General features: G+C 39.2%; 2 protein-coding genes across 3 annotated transcripts in view; one reads left to right on the top strand and one right to left on the bottom strand.

The window, feature by feature from the left end:
* The window catches only part of npr2 (natriuretic peptide receptor 2), a 66,439-nt gene extending 54,316 nt beyond the window's left edge, over positions 1 to 12,123 (top strand). Inside the window, exons 16-22 of the mRNA XM_061061015.1 lie at positions 1,670 to 1,816; positions 2,762 to 2,885; positions 6,656 to 6,724; positions 6,897 to 7,071; positions 9,228 to 9,326; positions 10,454 to 10,545; positions 11,563 to 12,123. Coding sequence (XP_060916998.1) covers positions 1,670 to 1,816; positions 2,762 to 2,885; positions 6,656 to 6,724; positions 6,897 to 7,071; positions 9,228 to 9,326; positions 10,454 to 10,545; positions 11,563 to 11,625 — 769 coding nt within the window. The 3' untranslated portion in view covers positions 11,626 to 12,123. The remainder of the gene's footprint in view (positions 1 to 1,669; positions 1,817 to 2,761; positions 2,886 to 6,655; positions 6,725 to 6,896; positions 7,072 to 9,227; positions 9,327 to 10,453; positions 10,546 to 11,562) is intronic.
* spag8 (sperm associated antigen 8) lies at positions 37 to 20,838 on the bottom strand. Of its 2 annotated transcripts, XM_061061018.1 has the most exons (7): positions 20,664 to 20,838; positions 19,848 to 20,007; positions 19,561 to 19,606; positions 18,494 to 18,608; positions 16,407 to 16,469; positions 15,804 to 15,915; positions 37 to 757 (listed from the first exon to the last, which is right to left on the bottom strand). In XM_061061018.1, exons 1-6 carry the CDS (start codon positions 20,730 to 20,732, stop codon positions 15,808 to 15,810), a joined length of 561 nt encoding a protein of 186 aa, XP_060917001.1. In that variant the 5' UTR covers positions 20,733 to 20,838; the 3' UTR covers positions 37 to 757; positions 15,804 to 15,807. The 2 variants fall into 2 exon arrangements, with proteins under 2 accessions (XP_060917001.1, XP_060917000.1); XM_061061017.1 differs by lacking the exon at positions 37 to 757 and having other exon boundaries at positions 15,732 to 15,915.
* Between the last annotated feature and the right edge of the window lie 360 nt (positions 20,839 to 21,198).

Genomic DNA, 21,198 nt, shown 5'->3' with positions numbered 1-21,198 from the left:
GACTTTTTACATTTTGTCATTTGAAAATTATTTTTTTAAACTACATATCATGAATTATATTTTATTCACTGCAGTATAATTAGATTAGGTTATATGTAGAGCTTTGGAAAATTGTTCTTAAAAAAACATCTATTCAAACAAAGCCTTTACATAAAAATAAAGAAAATATAGGCTATAAATTGGTTTCTTGGTCAGTCTTAGGCAGTGGCCTCATTTCCGACCCTTGTGTCCTGAGGGCAGGCGCTCTTCCTAAGCCTCCCAGGCATCTTGTATCAGTATGTTATTCCTCACCGCTGCAGGGAGAAACCTCATTATCCGGCTGGTTGGGATCCTTAATGAATCTCCGAGCCGCCTGGTACTAGTATCCTCCAGGCAGGGTAAAGCACAGAAAAACATTTGCAGAGCCTTGTTGTGCTTCTCTGTGCTGTTGACATACCAGCTAGTTATGTTCCTAGTGAGGAGGATCTTAATAGTGCAGAGTAGAAAAAAATATTGATAATGAAAAAACTATGAAAATATGATCCGGATTGTAAAAACAGAACAGGTTTATCCTTTCAATATGCTTCCTGAAACGACAGAAAAAAGTGATTTTTTAAATAGGGCTGCAAATAACCATTATTTTTGTATCTTTTAAAGTACGACTATCATGACTTTCAGAGCAGATTTACAGACACACCTCCTTCACACCTCAGCTCCCCCCTCCCCTCAAGTCTCCACCTTTTATCCTCCCCTGCCATCCTGTTTCACAAGCAGCGTTCTGTAAGACAGAGCAGACAAGTGCTTAAAAACATCTGAAAACAAGATTCTGCGAGCAATTTCCCAAGTAGTGATATGCATCTCACGGTTGATTTAGTTATCAGACGTTACAAATGCCTCATATGACCATCATGTCTGTCACATGACATCCTATTTAAGCACCTGTTTTTTATCTCTGTCAATTATATGTCCTGACAAAGACTCAGTAGAGTCGAAACGCTTAGACACATCCCTGTTTAATAAAGGATTTTATACGACATCAGACTGCCTCTCCACACTTCAGGACAGTATAACTTCTGTATTAGCTATTTGACTTTATTCCTGTGTTCTTGAAGAGCACCTGATTCCTCTATTTTTTGACCCAGTGCAGAATTCTCTTTTACCTTTTTTGATTTAGTTATGTTTGTCTTTTAGGCCACAGAAAGTCTATGTTATAATGCCTCGTGACACAACGTCCCTGAGAGGCTATGCCGTCGCTCACCGTGGTGGCAGGGCTTATGGTTAAAAAAAACAAATAGGAAACATTTTCTGAGCCTCTGGCCAAAACATAAACAAGGTGAAGGAAGCGCCATCCTGTCCATGTGAACACAGACCAAGAACAACAAATCCATAAAGAGTTTTACTAGCCTCAATACATTTCTGATTTTAGTTAAGAACATCCAGGATTGCATCATTCAATTATTCAGAAACAAAAGTGTTTAACATGTCTTACATTTGGGGAGGAGGGTGGGGGGGTCATTGAGGAAGGAGAGAGAAACAGGGTATATTGGATTTTCGTTTTATAAATACAGATAGTATAGTTGGCTAATAATTTTTTTGTATGATCAACCAACTCAAAACCATCGCAGCTGTCATCAGTTTTTGTGAAGAAATAACTTTATTCTTCTCTGTGTGTGATTGTGTTTTTCCATAGGGAAGGCAGCACCAGTATCCTAAACAACCTGCTGTCGAGGATGGAGCAGTACGCCAACAACCTGGAGAACCTGGTGGAGGAGCGAACACAAGCCTACCTGGAGGAGAAGAGGAAAGCTGAAAACCTCCTCTATCAAATTTTACCACAGTAAGGAAACATTACAGCTCACGCTCACAATTTTTGTCCTTCCTCCAAAAAGCTTAAGACTTCACTTAACATGAACTCAGCTAAACTACAGGAGGAGTTTCTTTCCAAGTGGGCCTCGATGACACTTTGTCGATTGTGTTAAATCCCTGAATTAATTAAAAAGGCGCAAATCCCTCCCAACACCTCATTTTATTAGCAGATACACATTTCCCTGGGAGCATCCTCACTGTAGATGAAAGAGAACAGAGAGAGCTGACAGGCAAAGCAGCGCTCATTAAGTCGAGGAAGGAGAGCAGACTTGATTGTCAGTTTAGGCGTTTGGATAACACCAAAGCCACAAATCCCATCTTTCTCACACATTTATCCTCTTTTTTTTTTTTTTCCTCCTTCAAAGCCGGGGCCTGAGAGAACAGACAATTATCATTTCTCACCGCATCTGTGAATGAAAAACTAATGACTTCTTCCAAAGTGTTTTTGCCTTTGGTGTCATTTGATTCAGAGAAAATTTGATGTGAGCAGAATAAGAAAAGATAATCATCATCTCGTTTTAACCGTACTTTGGAGTGCATTCTGTTTTCCTTTTTTGAAAGAATGAATCTCAAATGATGTTTAATTCAACTAAACATCAATCAAATCCACCACTGACGTCATCCTCTCTTCTAAGGTTTGTTCAGACCAAAAGAGAAACACTTATTTCCCAGACAAGAATAAAGTCAATGCAAAGAAATACACATGAGCTTGCTGACCACTAGTCCATCGGCGCCCCATGCAAGTTGAACTTCTCTTTGCTTTTGACCTGACTACATAGTTAAACCCTGTAATTGCTTGTTGACCTTACCTTCTAAGTATTTTTTATTATTGTCACCCGACAATAAGAATTTTGATTATTTGGAATTCATCAATTCGTTTTAACCCCATGTGTTTTTTTTCTCTATCTTCTTGCAGTTCAGTAGCAGAGCAGCTAAAGCGAGGCGAGACGGTGCAGGCAGAAGCGTTCGACAGCGTCACGATTTACTTCAGCGACATTGTGGGCTTCACGTCAATGTCTGCAGAGAGCACACCGTTACAGGTACAGTGATGAACTCTCTGATGCCTTCTTCATTTTGTGCCGTCTTCATTGTTTGAGTTTGATGCTAAAAGCTTTCCTGACATTTCTAACAAAGCTCCTTTAAAAGCTTTTAGCTCGTGATCACAGTTGCAGCAAATTCTCTTTCTCTATTCATGCGTTAAGACCAAAGTCTCTACATACTGTACAGCGTGTCTCATAGTTCCCACAGTGTGTGTTCCCACACAGGCTGCAACTCAAAATAGTACAGTTGTTCGATAGAAGAGTGTGTTGACGCAGAGTTGAGTCACATTATGCCACCACATACCACCCTCTCACATTAATACCAAAGGTTTCCAGAGCAAATACATTAGCATGATGTCTCAGCTTTGCAGAGGGTGTGAATAAGAGACACCTGACACCTTCAGATGGAGTTTAATCACCTGAGAACTGACACTTAGTTTTCACCTCTGGACTAATTCTTAATGTTTGAGTTTCAACTTTAACTACATTAATTATTTTCCTGCATTTTTATGGTGGATGTTACAGGAGGATCAAACTGGTTAGAATGCTTTAAAAAGAAACTGAGGCCGAACTAAAACGGACCGCTCGGTAAAAGTCGTCGATTTGACTCCCATGTTATCGGTCAAATCTTTTCGCTCCCCAAAATGAGTCTCATAATGACACACCTCCAGTGTTCATTGTTTATTTTTTTAACTGGGAGCCAACTTTCTGCAGAGGGCTCCTCCCCAACAGACCCAAAAGACCCTGTGCTTAAATCACTAAAAATACTGTATAGAGCATTTTCATGTTAAAGTTATTGCCTCTTCAGTGCTCTGTCCCGGCAAACACAGCGTGTCAGGACTGGCTGACCGTCGCTGTCCGCTTATTTGATATGTATCGTGATTCGACAAGTATTCAAAATTGAATATTACATTATTTATTTTTACCTTTTTCTTTTTCATTTTTAAAGCCCCTTGGAACAAGTTGTGTCAAACTATTCTAAAGACAGAAAATCATGAAGCATTATTCCAAAGACAATGGCCATCACATGTCAGATGTTGCTGCTGCTGCAACACCCTGTGTTCATTAGGCTATTTATTCTTAACTCTTTTTTTTAAGACGATAATCTTAAGAAAAATGTTCTGTATTCAACAGTTTCATGGTAAAGTTTCTCCACTCTTTAACGTACACAGCTCACTAGTAAGAGCTGCGTGTTGAGTTAGCGCTTTTTTTTTCTGCTGGAAGCAGATTTGGACCTCTCTCCAAAACAAACAGTATACATTTGAAAAATATTTTAAAAAAGCATTTTCATGGTGAAATCAGTGTTGTTCCCATGCTCCTCTGAGGAGCTTTGGGGGCTGCCTGTGGCTTCCATTTTTCAGTGGCAGAATAAAATGCGACACTGAACGTCATGTAGTATTCATCTGGAAATGTTCTAACGTATGGATTGCAGGAAACTGATTAGATTGCGTCTTACAGTTGAAACATGAGACTCATTCAGGCAGCTGAAGAGTTTAGTGTGATGCTTAACAAAGTATAAGAAGCCTGATCTGGAAGAGCTAAATATGATTTGATTGCAAAAAAATCAGGGTGAGGTACAGCTCTAAAGTTCTGTAAAAATAAATGTTTTACAACCACACGCCTAGTTTCATGGTCTTTTGGTTGTATAAGATCATAATATAATTCTCTCTAAGTTATGTCACACTGTAGCATCTTATTTGAAACTGTAAATCACAAAAGATATAAGAAAGGAGAAACAGTTGTTTTTTAAGACCACAACTGTGTTTGCAGCTGATCCTGACGGGCAACAATCAGGCCCAAAAACCTCCAACCTCCCTCCCATCCCCCACCTCACTCATGACTCCAGTATAAATTAACATACTCTGTGCTGCTGTCAGCCCGTCAGTCAATCAAATCCTTCACCATGTGCTCTGCAATTATTGTGGTCACCTGTCTTGTGCTGTTAAAGCCATTTTGAAAATAATGCAGTGCATTAGTGAGATGCAGCATTATGCTGAGTACAGAGTTGTTAGTGAAGATATGAAAGATGTACCTGCATCCAAACCAAAATCCAATTTTACACTCTGTTATTGAGACATGCTACACACACACACAGGCTGAAATACACACACACACACACACACACACACACACACACACACACACACACACACACACACACACAAACAGGATTATATGGAAATGTATTAATGGAGAGATGTCTGAGTGAGTGTGGTGCCTTGCTCAGGGGCATTTCGGCAGTGGTCAGGAAGTGAATCTGCACTTCTCCAACTACCAGACTAATTTTGAGATTTGGTCCACTAATCCGCTATGCAACATTTTCTTAAATGCAAAACAATAATTTTTATGTAAAAAAAAAAACATGCCTAATGTTCGGCTGTTTTTTTAATGAAAAGAAACCTTAATAGAAAACATGAATAACTTAGGTTTTATTATCAAATTGATAGCAGATACATTAAAAGATCTAGCTAATCCAATAAATAATCTGAGCGTCACAAGGTTCAAACCCTTTGTTTTAATGACCTGGCAGCCCATTTCACATTGTGCCTTCATGCATTCGTAGTGAACAAAACTCAGTCTAGTTTGAGTATTTTCATTTAATTGTGACTGCAATGTCCTGACAAGAAAGAAACAAAAACAGCTGGGGTTTATTTAGAGCTTAGAGTCAATTTAGAAAAAAAAAAACATTTAAAGAAGACAACTTCACAACAAATTTAACTTTGATTAAATGGCCAATGTCTGACATTGTGAAATTAAACCAGCAAGCTTAGCGAACTGTTAAATTTAATCCAGATTGTGTTTGAAATATTCCATCTGCTGCTTTGATTTATGATGCTGTAAACGTGTTTGTCAGTGAGCCTCAGCGGGCATCCGTCCAGCTGCAGACAGACAGAGATACTGTGGGAGTCTGTGAGGTTCTGCAGAAACTGGCCTCCTAACTTGAGAACATTTTTACGATAGACTGTATCAAAGTAATGGACCTTGCCAGCCATTGGATGTAGACTCCCATTTTTAGACATCCATCATCATCTTTTTTTTTGTATCCAGAGGTGACGGTTTCTAGACGAGAGTGAAAATGTGTCTAATGGTCAAACTGCTTCAGTCCCAGCTGTCATTGGGCTAGAGGCAGGGTTCAGTTAATCATAGGTTAACATATAGAGACAGACAACCATTCACACTCCCATTCCCACCCAAGGGTAATTTAGAGTGACTAATATCCTAACAATTATGTCTTTAGTCTGTGGGTACCAGAGTACCCGGAGTGAACAAAGGAACATGCAAACTCCAAACAGAAAGGCCCCTGTCCAGCCTGTCCAGCCTGCGGGTCAAACTAGGAACCTTCTAGCCTTTAGGTGATGTGCTAACCACTGCGTAGCGATCTAGGCCGCCCAAAAGCATGTCCCTCTTCAGTGTTTATTTTACTCTAAATGGGACCAACATTAAAGAAATTGACCTATTACTACCCAAATCTTACAGTGACACAATCCCTGGCGCCTTCTGTCTACATGTCGTAGTATCCTTAGGCAACATCCTGACCTCCCAAAGTCACAGCCATCCGTGTAAGCGTATGTGTGGCCTTGTTTGTGAAAGGGTGAATGCTCACTGTGTCGTGTGTAGGTCCTTGATTGGTTATAAAATTAGAATGAGATGTAAATGTTCAGTCCATTTAAATCCCTTTTTGTCCAGTTGAACTCCTGACTTAGCTTTGATTTTTTATTATTTATACCCTTCTTGCAGTATTTTAAAAACTCCTCTTTCTGTCTTTACAGGTTGTCACATTGCTCAACGATCTGTACACCTGCTTTGATGCCATCATTGATAACTTTGATGTATACAAAGTAAGTCCAGATTGACAGCTTGAATAATTATTATTATAATTAGGTTTTATCTTCTATCGTTGCCTTCAGGATGTGGAAAAAAACAAACAGGCGAATACAGAAGTAAAATGATTTGAATAAGTTGAATCTTTGTTTGTGATGCTTTAATCTGTTCTCATTCTTCCTCTCTTAGGTGGAGACCATCGGTGACGCCTACATGGTGGTGTCAGGGCTGCCAGTCAGGAACGGAAAACTGCACGCCAGAGAGATCGCAGGCATGTCGCTGGCGCTGTTAGAGCAGGTCAAAACGTTCAAGATCCGACACAGACCCAACGACCAGCTGAGACTCAGGATAGGTATACACACAGGTGAGTGTCACACATAAAGGCTCAGTTTCAGCCTGCTGATTGTCCTCGACCACAGAGATGATGAGTTCTTTCTGTATCATCGACTTTTCTCTTGGATGCTTCTCTGTGTGGTTCAACAGTAGCCTGATGATGTTTATCAGTCTCTTTTTTTCCATTGGTACAGCGATTGTTTTCTTTTCTATCGCTGGCAGGTGCTGACTCATTCTTATTTCAGCCTTCTGATTGATTGATTTTCTTCCCATGGGAACGAGCATAAAATCAGATATTGTATCTTGTTTATAAAATCAAAAATGCAGACAGGGATTCAGAAGTTCAAACCGGATTACTTGAATATTTTAATTACGAGAGCTTGTTTAGTGTCATTAAAAAATACTAAACTCTGAAGGAATGTATTCTGTGGAAAGATGGATCAAAAGGCATTTCCTCTCCTAAGGTCTTCTTATCTGAGCCAACAGTGGTTGCGACACACATTGCCAAAGATTTGAGCGATCATTTTGTCTATGTCGGACAAACTAAAACGTGTTTTTCATTTTTCTCCTCTTCTGCTATCAGAGGTTTGCACAACTATCAGAACTTCTGTACTCCAACAAGCTTAGAAATCAGTTCAGACGATTTCCTGTAAATGGCAAATTCTAAAATCTGACAAATGAGTGTGCTTACATTTTTTTTTTACAATAACCTAAAAATCTAATTATATCAAAAGAGTTTCAGGATGAGAACTAACAGATACAATCCCACCTCAAACCACCTACTGTAGGCAAACAAAAGGCAGATGAATAAAAGCCCAGAGACCCAAACGGTGCATGCATTTGTCTTTTTTCCTGCAGACGGTGCAGCAGGCATCAAATTGAATACTTTCTGCAGGGTTAAACAAATCCTGTGTCCAATGAAAAGACCATTTAAAATCCTCTAAAGACCTTTTAATACCGCAGATTCAACTCTTGGTTTATACACTTTTTAAAACTATTTGTCAAAAATGTTCCCACTTCAATTCTTCTTCTTCTGTACCACATATTTTTAAAACAACACAATCTCTGGTATTTGAATGATTAAAAAGTACAGAAGCTTTTACATCAGATCTCAGTCATATTTAGAAGTAAAAGCTGCCATGAGTGAAAAAGAAAGAGAACCGATACATTTGCTGCAACACTTTGGTACCGAAACGTTGCCAACGCATTTGTCCGTTTTCAATTATAGATTCTGAATCGAATCGTGACCCCAAGAATCGAAATCGAATCGTGAGACACCCAAAGATCCCCAGCCCTGTTGTATATCTCAGTCACTGGCAACTGAGTGTGCATCAGTTCTGGTGCAGCTGTGGAAATAAACACAGGATGTTTTATCTTGATCTGTCTGCAGCATCTAGTCTGCTGTAATTTACGACAGCTTCAGACGCAGTATTTACACCATCAGCTCACGGCTGCATGTTTATTCTCTCATACAGACACTTGACATGCAGCAGGGATGGACCAGCGTGCGTAGGCTGGCACTTAGTGTTGTCTGAGCACAATTTCAATTCACTCATACCTCTGTCGTCCTATATACAAACATTTTCACAGACAAAGCTGAGGCATAATGACTTTAACTCCCAGTGAGCGTGATATTAAACAGGACATGTTATGAAAAATCCACTTGTTCAGTGTTTTTGAACATATATTTGGGTAACCTGAGTGTCTACTGACCCACAAAATGTGAAATAAACCCATCCAGTCCTTTGTTTGTGTTCTACATAAGTCTTACAACACAGAGAAAAATGCTCTGTTTCAAATGTGTTCTCCTTGTGACATCACAGTGGGATTCTGGTAAAAAAGAAAATCCCCTCCCCTCCCCTGGTATCTCCACCCATGGACTCCATCTCCAGCCTAGAGCAAAACTTTTAAACTTTTATTCTCGCTATCGAAGGATTGATGTCTATGGCTCATTGCATTTAAAGAGACACACACACCAAAATGGAGCGTTCTGAGAGAGCTGGTTTATACAGGGTCACAAACCTCCTCTGGTGCTTGATTCATGTTATATTTTGACCAAAGCACAGCACAGATGTTTCATTTAGACCACAGGGGACTGTTTGAAAAGGTGGAGAAGGGGGATAAAATGTTCCCTTTAAAGTATCTCTCCTCTGTAAAATGTGACTATATTTAGCTCGTGTTTTACAGGTCCAGTGTGTGCTGGGGTGGTGGGTCTGAAGATGCCCAGGTACTGTTTGTTTGGAGACACTGTCAACACAGCGTCTCGAATGGAGTCCAACGGAGAGGGTGAGTGTCTCTGTCTGTCTGTTTTGGTTCTATTTTTTTTTCTCTCTGGTGTCTCTCTGGTGTGGTTTTTAAAGAACATGTTTTACACAACAATGTACTGATAGCAATGTGAGCTGTTGTCATGACTTCACTCTTTTATTATACATCTTGGTAATTCAGTTTTACCATTACATTAAATCTACGTCCTTAGTAAGAGTGGGTTACTTTGAGTTAGCGGCGTTTGTTTTTTGAAATGTTTTCCTAACAAAACTCAGTGTTCAAGTGGTTCCCAACCTGTTTTATTGTAGCCCCCCTCCCCAAAATCCCTACTGGTATCTAAGAAAATCTGACGCTGATTCCTGTGTTCTGCTCTTGGCTGAACTTTGTGAATTTTGACTCACGACTGCATGATAAAGTAGATGCATTAAATCAGTTAAATTTGTTTTTTAATTTTTAATTTTAAACTCTGTAAAAGTATGTGTTGCTATGGTAACACTTTTTTAACACAATTTTCATTACATTAGCACTCATTTGAACACTTTATTTATTCCTTCACTAGCAGGAATAGATCATACTCTGATTAAATCTTTATAGAACTTGTTAACTGTCCTTTATTTCTATTTTTGATAATGTGAGTGTAAATGTGCATCCATTCATGAAACTGGAACATTTTGATTTTAAGACTGAATGTGAGACGTACAGTTGACCTGCTGAGTCCAATAATCTTTACTCTGACTTTTCTGATCTTAACTGGCTGTGGCAGGAACTGGTGTTATGAAACTGTGGTTGGATATGTTGCGAGCGAATCATCAGATGTATTGATTAACTACTGAGCTGCTTCCTGTTTTGTGCCTCCTCTGGTAAATAATTGATAGCACTTACAGCAAAGGGCCCTTAGCCAGCGATAAACTCTGCAGCCTGAAGCTACACAGGCCGGGATAACGTCTCACATCTCTGCTCTGTGCGCATTAAATGGGCAAAACTAGACAGATTTTTGTCACTGTTAGCATTTCAACTGCTGATGTCTGACAGGCATCATCAGTTTCCTCATCTGCTATAAATCCTGAGATAATAGCAGTGTGGTGGTTATTCACATATCTAGTAACTCTTTTTCATTCACAGTCTTGTCTTTGTCTTCTCTTTTACAGCCTTAAAAATCCACGTTTCCTCTGCTACCAAAGAAGTGCTGGATGAGTTTGGCTACTTTGATCTCCAGTTACGAGGAGATGTAGAAATGAAGGTAACTGACTTTATTTAAAGTTGACCAATATGAAGCACCAGAAAAAGAGCAGGTGTTGCACTAACAAAGGCTGTTCTGCTTGGATTATTGACTGCTTAATTGATTGTCTCAGATTGAACTTAAAAATTCAGTAAAAACAGTGAAATCACAACATTGTTACATAGTAAAGTTTGAAAACAGGGGTGGACGGGGATAATAATTCAGGGAGTTTAACTTCATCACAGGAACCCACAAAGTCATTATTGATGAGAAGCTAATGTTAAAGGTAAAAGTGGCCTCAAGTGCCCAGTCATGTTGATTTTCCCTAAACAACTTCAGGAAGATCAGACCTTACCTGTCAAGAGCGTGCTACACAGCTCCTGGTACAGGCTCTCTCATTGACTATTGCAACTCCTTACTGGCAGGTCTTCCTGCATGCACAATCAAACCTCTGCAGATGATCCAAAACACATTAGTTTGACTTTTCCCACTAACCCTTATTAACCCAAAAGAGCACATCACTCCCCTGTTCTCCACTGGCTCCCAGTTACTGCTCGCATCAAATTTACAACCCTGCGCCTCGCTTACAAAACAGCGTCCAATCAGACCCTTCTCACCTTAATCCTCTCATCAAGGTTTACATTCCCTCCCTCCTTTTATGCTCTGCCAATTAAAGGCATCTGATCAAACCTTCACAACAGGGCCCCAAGTCTCTAGCTAGACTCTTCTCCTCTGCCCCCCCGAGTTGTTCCTGTAACTTTGGGGTTTGGTTTCTACTTTAGTTCAACAGTCTACATACATTATCTTAAGTATAATTTTCTCATCTTCATTGTATAAGAGGGAGGGCTTTGCTTCACAGATGTGCCTGCATAACACTCATTAAAGACGAAGGGTGGAAGTGTAAGCCGAGTTGCAGAAACCATCAGGGTCACCCTTAAACGAAGGGCAGCCTATTAGAGCATATCACCCCAAGCCCTCACCCTAACCCCCCCCCCTATTCATTTCATTGATGAACTTATTGATTTCTTTCCTTTCCAGGGCAAAGGCAAAATGAGAACGTATTGGCTTCTGGGAGAGAAGACTGATGTGTATGTTATCTGAGAAGCCTGCTGATAACGCCACAGCAGGAGCTCCGGTGGCCGAGCGAGCCCATACTTTATTTGTTCTAGAATAAGTCCTTATTGGTGATTTCCGTGCAGAGGAAAAGAGAACGACATCATGTGACAAAAACAGAGGGGAATTCCAGGTATTTTTTATTACCTGCATACTGTAACTGAAAAAAAAAAGAAAAGACAAGAAAAAAAATTGTAAAAGTTGTTTTTTGTATGAAGAACCTTCCTGTCCTGAGAGTGAGTACTTTTCACTGATAAATTCTTATTTTTTGTGCTTTCTATATTAAGATTTGTATAATGTGTTTGGAAGTCAATGATGTATTAATATTTCATCCATTGAGTTTGGAGGCACAGGAATACAATTGATGTCACTGCAGGGTCCATACATAGTGTTACACAGTACAAGCTAATATGTATATATGTATATCCAAGATACTGTAAGATATTTTGTTCAATAAACTGAGTACAACACTCTTTCCCATTTATAGATCAGGCTGTGTTTTCTATGCCTCTGCATGGGGTTGATTATTGAAGTTTAGCTCCAGAGACTGTGCAACTTGAGAAAAGCAGAAAAGAGTTTTAATGGGTCTTTTCTTCCTTGTGTCTCTAGTCTGTCTAGAAACCCCCCAATTATTAGAAAAAGTCCATCCTCGCCATCTGTTGCCTGCTCCACTTTTCAGAAAATGTGTACTCAAACAGGCCGTTTGGAGATTTTCCCTTTGTGACATCACAAAGGGCAGTAACCCCTCCCCCAGGTGGGTGACACTCCCACAGCTAGTTGTTTGTTCTGCCCTCTGAGTCTGCCTTTTCACGGTTAAGAATTGGGCATGGTGGGATGCTGATGGCGCATTGGTTAGTGCGCACGCCCCATGTGTGGAGGCTTTGGTCCTCCAAGCGGGCGGCCCAGGTTCAAATCCCACCTGTGGCTCCTTTCCCACATGTCATTCCCTACTCGTTCTCCCTGATTTCCAACAATATCCACTGTCCTGTCTCTACATTAAAGGCACAAAAAGCCCAAAAATAAGCAGATACGGTAGGCTACTTTGAAGTTTGAGATATTAATTTGAGATACTGGACTCTATTCCAGAACATATGGAATATGGATATTTTTGGACCAGCAAGTTAAAAGGCTGTTGCGATAATTAAAAGCGTGATAAGATAAAAGCGTGTTAAATCGTGTCTTTGTCTTTAAAAGTTAAGATCGTATAAGGTGATAAAAATGTAATTTCCAAAGCTTTGTGTTGTGCTGCACTCTGAGAATATCTGGGCTAAATTTCTCTTGATCCCCCAATGTGTTCATCCACATTTAACCCAGAAAGAATTTATAAATGACCTTGTGCTATCCAGCTTGAATATTGGATGTCCTGCTGAAATTACACTTAAAAGTCAGGGAGTGCTAACAGCATATTGAAGAGGGTTCAGGAGAAGGGCAGATGAAGCTTTTAGGAATGACTACTGCACCTTTTTTTCCACCAGATTATTTTCATATTTTTATCTTCTATTAAATATCAGCTCTGCAAGTCATGACAATTAGTTCAGGTTTATCCGTCATATATTTGCTTTGTAGCTTTCAGGATGCTCTCAGGGCTGTTATGATACATTTATTCATGAGATAACGTGTGCCAAACAGATACAGAGAAGTATCTGCAGTCTAAATAACTGCAGGCAGTGGTGGACAGATAAGGAAAGAAGTGAAGAAAAGCGAGTCGGCAGCATGCAGCTGTGAGTTTGCTGTGCTGACATCACCGCTCATTAGATGCTCATTATCAGTTGTGGAACAGGGGCACGGACGCTGTGTGTGGCCATGTGTTGGTGTGTGTGTGTTTGTGGCTTTATTCATCTCTGCAGGAGAACATCTTCTCCTCCTGCACGGCTGTAATTAGCGCCCACTTTCTCACAGCTACACACACAGCCGCCGCCTGTTAGCAGCACAGCGAGCAGAGTGAAGGTCTCTGCTGAACCCCCGGCGCTGACCTGTTAACTCCTCATGGCTGACCAGGCTGCCCGTCATCCTGTCCTGTGTTATTTTTCTGCATTTTTACACAGCCCACACCTTGAAATATAAAATATGATAATTCAGAAGTCAAATAACTAATTTAAAAATTAATAAAACATCTGACATTTGTGGGTGACTTTCATCCCTTGAGATACATCAGTGGTATGAACCATGGAACCATTTAAGTTGTAGTACCACGCTCCAAACACTAGGGAGCAGACCCAAAATTTGGTTATTTACAATTCAGGTTGACTGTTTTAAATGAATCTTGTTGTTTGTAAATTCAAAATAGAAGTAGAGAAATGTAAAGCAACCCGTACTGGGGAATAACTAATGAATCATTTCATTCTCAGAAAACTGATGTTTTTAAAAAGTGAAAAATATGCAAAAAAATCTGTTTTAAAAACTTTTATTCACATTTGAATTATGTTTTCCTTGTACATGCTCTCTTTTAATGAAACTACACCAATCCCATCAAGTGAACAGTTTGCACCAAAGGACATTTTTTTTCCAGTTGTGCCTGTTTTTTTAGTTTGCCCAACTTTTTGTTTTTAAACTACAATACAAGTGTCTCGTATTTTCTTTGACCATTTGTTTTAAAAGGGCGAGCAGGGAGAGAGAGAGAGTGTGCATTGGCGAGCAACTTCTGCTGGACTCAGATCTTGGATGTTTTGAATAAATGGTCAGCTGACTGGGTTAAGACTGGCAACTTTTTACACATCAACATGACAATAAGTGGGAATTTTTGCAGTTGGTCTGTCCGTTTTTAAAATGTATTTTTTTGTATTTATCATATCTGTGTAGACTTCCTCTATCAATCCATCAATCTGTTCACTGCTCCTCACTAACAGTCGTACTGGCAGGATTTCATGGCTTGTGTTTGAATGTGTAGTTAGCACAGAGGGTTTCATGATTAAAAATGAGTCACAGAGCTAAACATCTGAATAATAAATCGCCAGCAAAACCAAACTGCATTTCTCAAGGTTTCTACAATCCAAAATAAACGTTTCTAATCATCCGCAGCAAAACAAAACATTACTTTCACTAGTTTTCCAAGTTCCAACTCTATTTCTGAATCCAAAGACATGAGAAATGACATGATTGTGTGAAAAGAATGAACTGTTGGGCAAGAAAAACTGCATTACGCTTAAATCACTTGTCGCCATAGCTACCACCGACTTTTCTGGGCTGAAAGCTTAAAAAAGCTGCAGTGAAGCAGGATATTGTCCTCTGATTTCCACAACACATGTAAATGTGTTGCATACAATATGTGACAGCAATCAATGTGTTGATTCCCATCAGCCTGCAGAATGCCTTTGTGAAGACAAAGAACCTGAAAGGCTTTGCAGGACAATGGCAAGATCTTTTCCTCGATGCAGAGGAAAATGTGCCTTTTTGTTGCTCTGTTCGATTTCAATAATTACAGGATATGAAAGGCAGGAAAGATGAATGGAGCCTGAACACAGACCAAGCTCCTAAATCTGATGAAGAGAGCATAAGGCAACAAGAAAAATCAAGGTCCAGCAACATATTATATAAAGTCTGCTGTCAGCTAGAGAGGCTAGTCAAACTCAACATCTTGTCCAACATATAGCTGCACAAGAGGAAGTACATTAACCTGAGTGTGTGTGAAGTTTTTGGAAGTTTTAAGACATTTTAGATACTTTAATGTTTGTTCTTTTAAAATGATGCAATCTCTGTTGTTTAAATGATCCATAGTAACCTAAAGTATCAAAGCTTTTAAAAAAATATATATACAGACTTCAGTTGTATTTTTAACCGAAGCTGCCAGCGAAAGAGAGAGCACGTTTTGAACTTTACAAACTGCAATGATTCAGTACCTAAATGTTGCCAATGGATTTGTGCAACAGTGTGCAGAAGTCTGCATGCATGTTTGGTTATTCAAAAATAAGTAATCTACCAACACTGTGTACCACTGTTAATGCTTTGGGTCAGAACAGACTAGAACTACACTGAAAGCTATTGATCCTTTATATGCATTCAGGAAGTGGTTTTAAATGCTGCCCTTCTTTTGATTCCTCTGTTCTTCACGTTCTTTTTGTTTTCAGGTTTGACAAACACTAGCGGTTCCAGCATCGTTGAGATGAACATTTAATAGCTCTTTAATTTAAACCCATAATGAATAGATGAAATTTGATCATGTGTCATACTGTCTCAGTTATCAGGTGGGAGCTCAGGTTCGTCCAGACGCTCACTAATGGGTGTGCTGAACTTGGCTGACTTCCTGAAGGGAGCTTCCAGGGTCTGCACGGCAGTCACACCCTGTGACAAATAACACAAGAATAATGTTATCAACCTTTTACTGAATCTGACTGAACTCTGAACTGTGCAGGATTTGTTCGCAAAAGATGTGAAGGGTCCAAAAAATCGGACACCAGATCATGATAAAAGACACTCTGCAAAGAGAGAAGGAATAATCAGGGAAAGAGCACCACACAAACTCTATAATTATCCTCCTGTTGGCCAGTACATCTGTGCATCATTTATTAAGAGCTGCTGTTGCTGCACTCTCCTCTGACATTATGTGGAGCCATTAGTGACTGCAGGTCATTTTCAAAAAGGACACTCAACACAAACTACAGACAGAAGGATTCAGCATCAGGTAGATTAACGCCAATAAATAAATCATTTAAGATTGAATTGTAAAGATACTGAGGCTATTTCATATTTTTCTATCATCCACCCACAAAGAAAATGACAACAACATAAAAATGGTACTATCCATATCTAAAAAAAGGAAACTTCTCACTCACATGTATATGATGGCGGTTTTCACTCCAGAATGTAACCCCTGCGTCAGATTTATAATCGTGAGCCTGGAAAAAAAAACAAGAACAAACACTGTCAGATGAACACCATGGCAAGGAAAGTTCATTTTTACAGCACCATTCATTCAGACATCAGCTCAAAGAGCTTTACAGTATTCAAAAACTCCGTACAGCCGTTAAATGCAAACAAAACAAATTACTTTCTGCTTACGTCGCCTTCTAAAACACACAAAATATTAGAAACTTATTTTTAAGATAACTCGTCAGTTGCACTAGGATGCAACAAAAAGATGAGCTTGATTTACTTTTTTTCCCCAAAGCACTATGACCTGTAATCTAAAGATGATTTTCTGATTAACTATCTCTCACCTCAGGTCCAAAAACACTTCAATGATTCAAGTAACACTGAGCTGATCCCAGAAAACGTTTGACAAGTTAACATAAAAATGACTTTAAACAATGAAACAGTTGTCAGGCTTGCAGTTATTGCTGTCTTCAAAATGTGTTTTTAAAGAATCTACAGGTCAACACATCTTGGACCCTTGTGTAAACAAAGTGTAAGATGATTTCATGAGATTTCTAGGAATCTGTTTCAAGATGACACAACAGGAAACGTTATTCTTCTGCTTTTATGGTTACTGAGAAAGGAGTCCTTCAATAATGCAGAGTCCTCTATTTAATGGGTGGCATTCATTCTTCAAGGACATCATATTGTTTATTTCTCAAAGGATCTGAGGAGCAGGCTGTTTGCAACGCGCATACGTCTGGTTTGTATTGTTTGTGACACTCTTAATGCGCTTCTTTATCCGAGTTCTGATTGCCTGTGGCAATTGACAAACCTTTTAGATGCAAAAAAGAGAGAAGGGTGTATGGGTAGAGATCTGAAGCTGTAGGAAAAAACTGAGAGAAATAATCACTCAGTGACGCAAAGAAACAACTACAGTTACATCTGTACAGATACAGTCTGTGCATTAATAATAATAATACATTTTATTTACCTTACAGAGCAGAGATAAAAACAACAGCATTGAGAGTGTACAAACTGCAGAAACATGTAAGGTTGAAGTTTAGACAAAAAAACATTTACCCGGTCTAGACACCCCTCATTCACAGAGAGCGCAAGAGATGGGGATTAACTCAAGATTGGTAGTATGCATCACTCATTCTACTGGGAGTACACACAGGTGTTCTAATAATCTGTCTGTACCCAGTTTATCCTGAGAGATTATTAGTGATTACAGTACACCACACACAGTCTAATACTGCAGCTCACTGTCTTTCAGATTTGAAAGCTTTTGCTCTCCATCACTGCTGCTCAGAACATCATTAGGCACATCATCTCATTGCATATAAAGTAATCCACCCATAGTTTGGATGTTGTTGCCTGTGAATGGGTTATAATTAAGAACGCTGCCTCTTTCAAATGAAAGTGTTTACAGCTGCAAAGCAGAGCACTGTTCCAGCAGCAGGGGCTTTCTTCTTTGGTTTCAACTTAAGTGTTCAAATCAATGTGAAGAGGAGAGCATCATGATGTTTCATTTAGGCTGTAAGCTTTTTGAGAACACCAACGGCTATTTAAAAAAAAGTGTTTCTTTTGTTGTTTATTAAACATTTTGAGGTAAAAGAAAAGCATCTTTGTGTCAGCAAGGAGGCTGTGATAAATAAATAAAAAACTGTACCTTGACCTCATCTTTTTAACATCTTCAAACTTTAACTCAATGGTTGATTCCATAATGACATGATGTTGTAGGTTCAAGGCTGCCCTGACTGCAATGCAACTCACAGTGAAGCCATGTGTTGCTTTCTTCAGGTGCATTAACATACTGTCTGATGTAAAGATGATTGAATAAAGTGATTCTTTTTCCTGGTTAGATTCATAATAATTTGCAGGAGCTAAGACAGATACTCTACATCTATTACGAAATAAGCAAACTTCCATCCTTTGAAAAAATGGAGCCTTATATTATGATTTATCATCTCCTAGCTGTTATATTCATCAATTAAAGAAGATTTGATCAGGACTCTGTTGATGAACTCACACACACACACACACACACACACACGTGTCTTACTTGTGTTAGTTCAGGTGTGAGGGGCACAAACCCCTCCACACAGAAGTCCCTCTGAGTGGTGGAGCAGAAGTCACTTTCTGCCGGGGGTGAGTTCTGTTCAGCTTGAATCTTTTCCCTGTGAAAACAAAGTGCACCTATGATACACTCTGTCATAATGCTGCATCTTATCTCAACCTGTTACACAGTACATTGGGAAATAGTTTTTGATTGTATTTCGTCAGAGTTAATCTGAAAGTCAAAACTGATGAGTTGAAGTTAATGTTAGGCAAAGACACAAAAAAAGAACATTTGAGCGAGTCTAGAAATCTGTTCATCTGATCGGATGTTCTGCTTATCAGGCAGCTTTGAAACACAGAAGTGAAAACCAATGCCCTAATGTATCCACAGAGGTGCTGAAGGTGTCAGTGAAGTAGCCTTTACAGGTGTAAGAACATGCCAGAAGAGTAAAGCAGATACCGTCTGTTCATGCCCACACAGTCCTGAGAAAAGAGTCTAATCAGTGCAAACAACTGTGTGGGTGAAAAAGGCTGATGATGTAAGAAATGCATAATCCTTGAATGTTTGATTTACTCTTGAGATGGGGTATTTACTCCTAACCTGTTCCTAACCGACCAGTCAGTTTGAGATGATTGTAACCTGGTATGATTCAAGTAGCATTGGTGTGTTCTTATAAAGTTCAGGAAATCCAGTGTATGGTTCAAGACCGAGTGATGAGACAGCGTCTACTGCTGCTTCAGCCACTTTCATCGAAGACATGATGCTTTGTGTTCTTTATGAGCAGTTAACTCATGCGGGGACGTTAATAACCACATCTGTGGGGATAGACTCCATAAACCCCATTAGGATGACTGGCCTCCATGTAAAATAACATCATAAAGTGTGATTTAAAAGGTATTACAGCTGTGATTGAACAGTAAAACAAACCCAGACGTGTAAATATTACATCACTTTCCTCCGACATGTTTCCCTCTCGGCATGGTCAGGAGGTGTTCTCCGCTTCCATAAACAAACCGCTTCCAGCAATAATTTATCCGGCATCAAAAAAACTGGTTTCATAGTTGATTTACCTTATCATCAGGGCGATATGTTTTTCCAGAAGCTCACTCCTGATGCCTGAACATTGGGAATAAAAGAAAGAAATTAACTTAGCACATATGGAAAACTACCATAAAAAAAAAAAAAAAATCAGAAATTAACTAAAAAAGGTCAAAGCATCTATCATCAAATATCCTTTAAGGAACTCACTTTTGAATACAATCCTTTTTAATTCTTTTGAAATAGATATCTAGTCTGTTTTAAGCTACAAAAAGTATGAGAGAGAAACATTCTGGCAGTGAAAGATAAAGATACACACCCCTCTCCCGCACCCCTGGGCCCTTCGGAGGGAGGAAGTCTGTTCTGTGTGTGGTCACAGTCTCCATTTTAGTGTCCTGGTCCAACGTGAGAATCCCTTTGTGACCTTGTCTTCGGATCTGGAACCTGTTCTCCGCCTGGTCAAGGGCAGCGACAGCCCTCTGGATACAGAAACATTTAGGATCAACATGAAAACACACATCTGCTCTCCAAAGCCATCAGGGGAAAACTACCATAACAAAGCCTGTAATGTATAAGACTGTGTCTTGTTTTGATTTATCAGAGAAAAGTCTTTCATGTAGGCTACTTGATTTATCTTTTCTTATTTTACTTTGCATATAAAAAAGATCCACAAATGTCTTGATGCGTCTTTGTTTTTGGATTATATTTGACAGGATGTGACCATTCCTCAGCAAAAATGTTGAGATAAAGATAAGGATAAGAGTGGCTTTAGAGTTTATCATCATCTTTCCAAATAGGCTACTGCTGTGTCACTAATACATTTAGACTTTTTTAACACATTTGAAATGTTACTATATAACATTAAGAGTCCACTTGACTAACATGTGTAAACACGATTCTAGTTCTGGTTTCTGTTGGGTCACAAAACACAACATGACACCACATACCAGTAATAAAAGCAATTCCAATTCAGTTTTACGAAAAGGTACAGTGTTACTTCGATTCGGTTTCACTAACAATATACTCTACAATGTAGAGTCTACATTACATCTTCACGTTTTAGTTACTGCTTGTTTTTGTTCGCCAAACAGACCAGGGTGACGTTGCCAGTTAGCATTAAGCTAACTTCACTCACCTCCTCCGCCCAGTTGTGCAACATACAACTCCCAACTTTATGTTCCCCGGTGGCTGTTTGTTCTGTCATTTTAGCACCAAAACGAATTAATAATGACAAAAACTGTTCATGCACAACATGCACTAAAAATCATCACAAGACGGAATCTCCTTCTGTGGCAACGGACTTAGCAACACGCTTCTGTTGACGGAAGTGTCGCCATGACAACGGCCTTCTCTCTATGGTACAAGGTAAGAAAGAAAGAAAGAAAGGCACTTGTTATTCTTACTTTGTCAAATCAAATAATGTTGCAACGTTAATGCTACTCTTTTATTTCTTCATCACATATTGTTCCATTTCTACATGTCCTTCTCAATTTGCGTATAAAACAGAAAATGTGCCATATAACCTATAACCACTGTATTTTCCCCACATTATTTGAAGACTAAACTTATTGCAATCACCTTTTCTGCCTCACCTTTTCAAATGTTTAAAAATAAATAACATAAATAGAATAAATGCATTTTATTTTACCTCCAAACTTAAGCCTCCAAAA

The sequence above is a fragment of the Labrus mixtus genome, chromosome 17 (assembly GCF_963584025.1).
Source record: "Labrus mixtus chromosome 17, fLabMix1.1, whole genome shotgun sequence".
In the NCBI taxonomy this organism is placed as follows: Eukaryota; Metazoa; Chordata; class Actinopteri; order Labriformes; family Labridae; genus Labrus; species Labrus mixtus.
The sequence above is the reverse complement of the archived record's forward strand: the minus strand, read 5'-3'. Positions and strand labels throughout refer to the sequence as shown.

Excerpts from the sequence above, each read along its gene's own strand:
- spag8 (XM_061061018.1), bottom strand. The coding sequence starts at position 20,732 with ATGACAGAACAAACAGCCACCGGGGAACATAAAGTTGGGAGTTGTATG. Across the intron at positions 18,609-19,560 it reads CATATCGCCCTGATGATAAG|GGAAAAGATTCAAGCTGAAC; the intron begins GTAAATCAACTA and ends TTGTTTTCACAG. Across the intron at positions 15,916-16,406 it reads AAAACCGCCATCATATACAT|GGTGTGACTGCCGTGCAGAC; the intron begins GTGAGTGAGAAG and ends TATTTGTCACAG.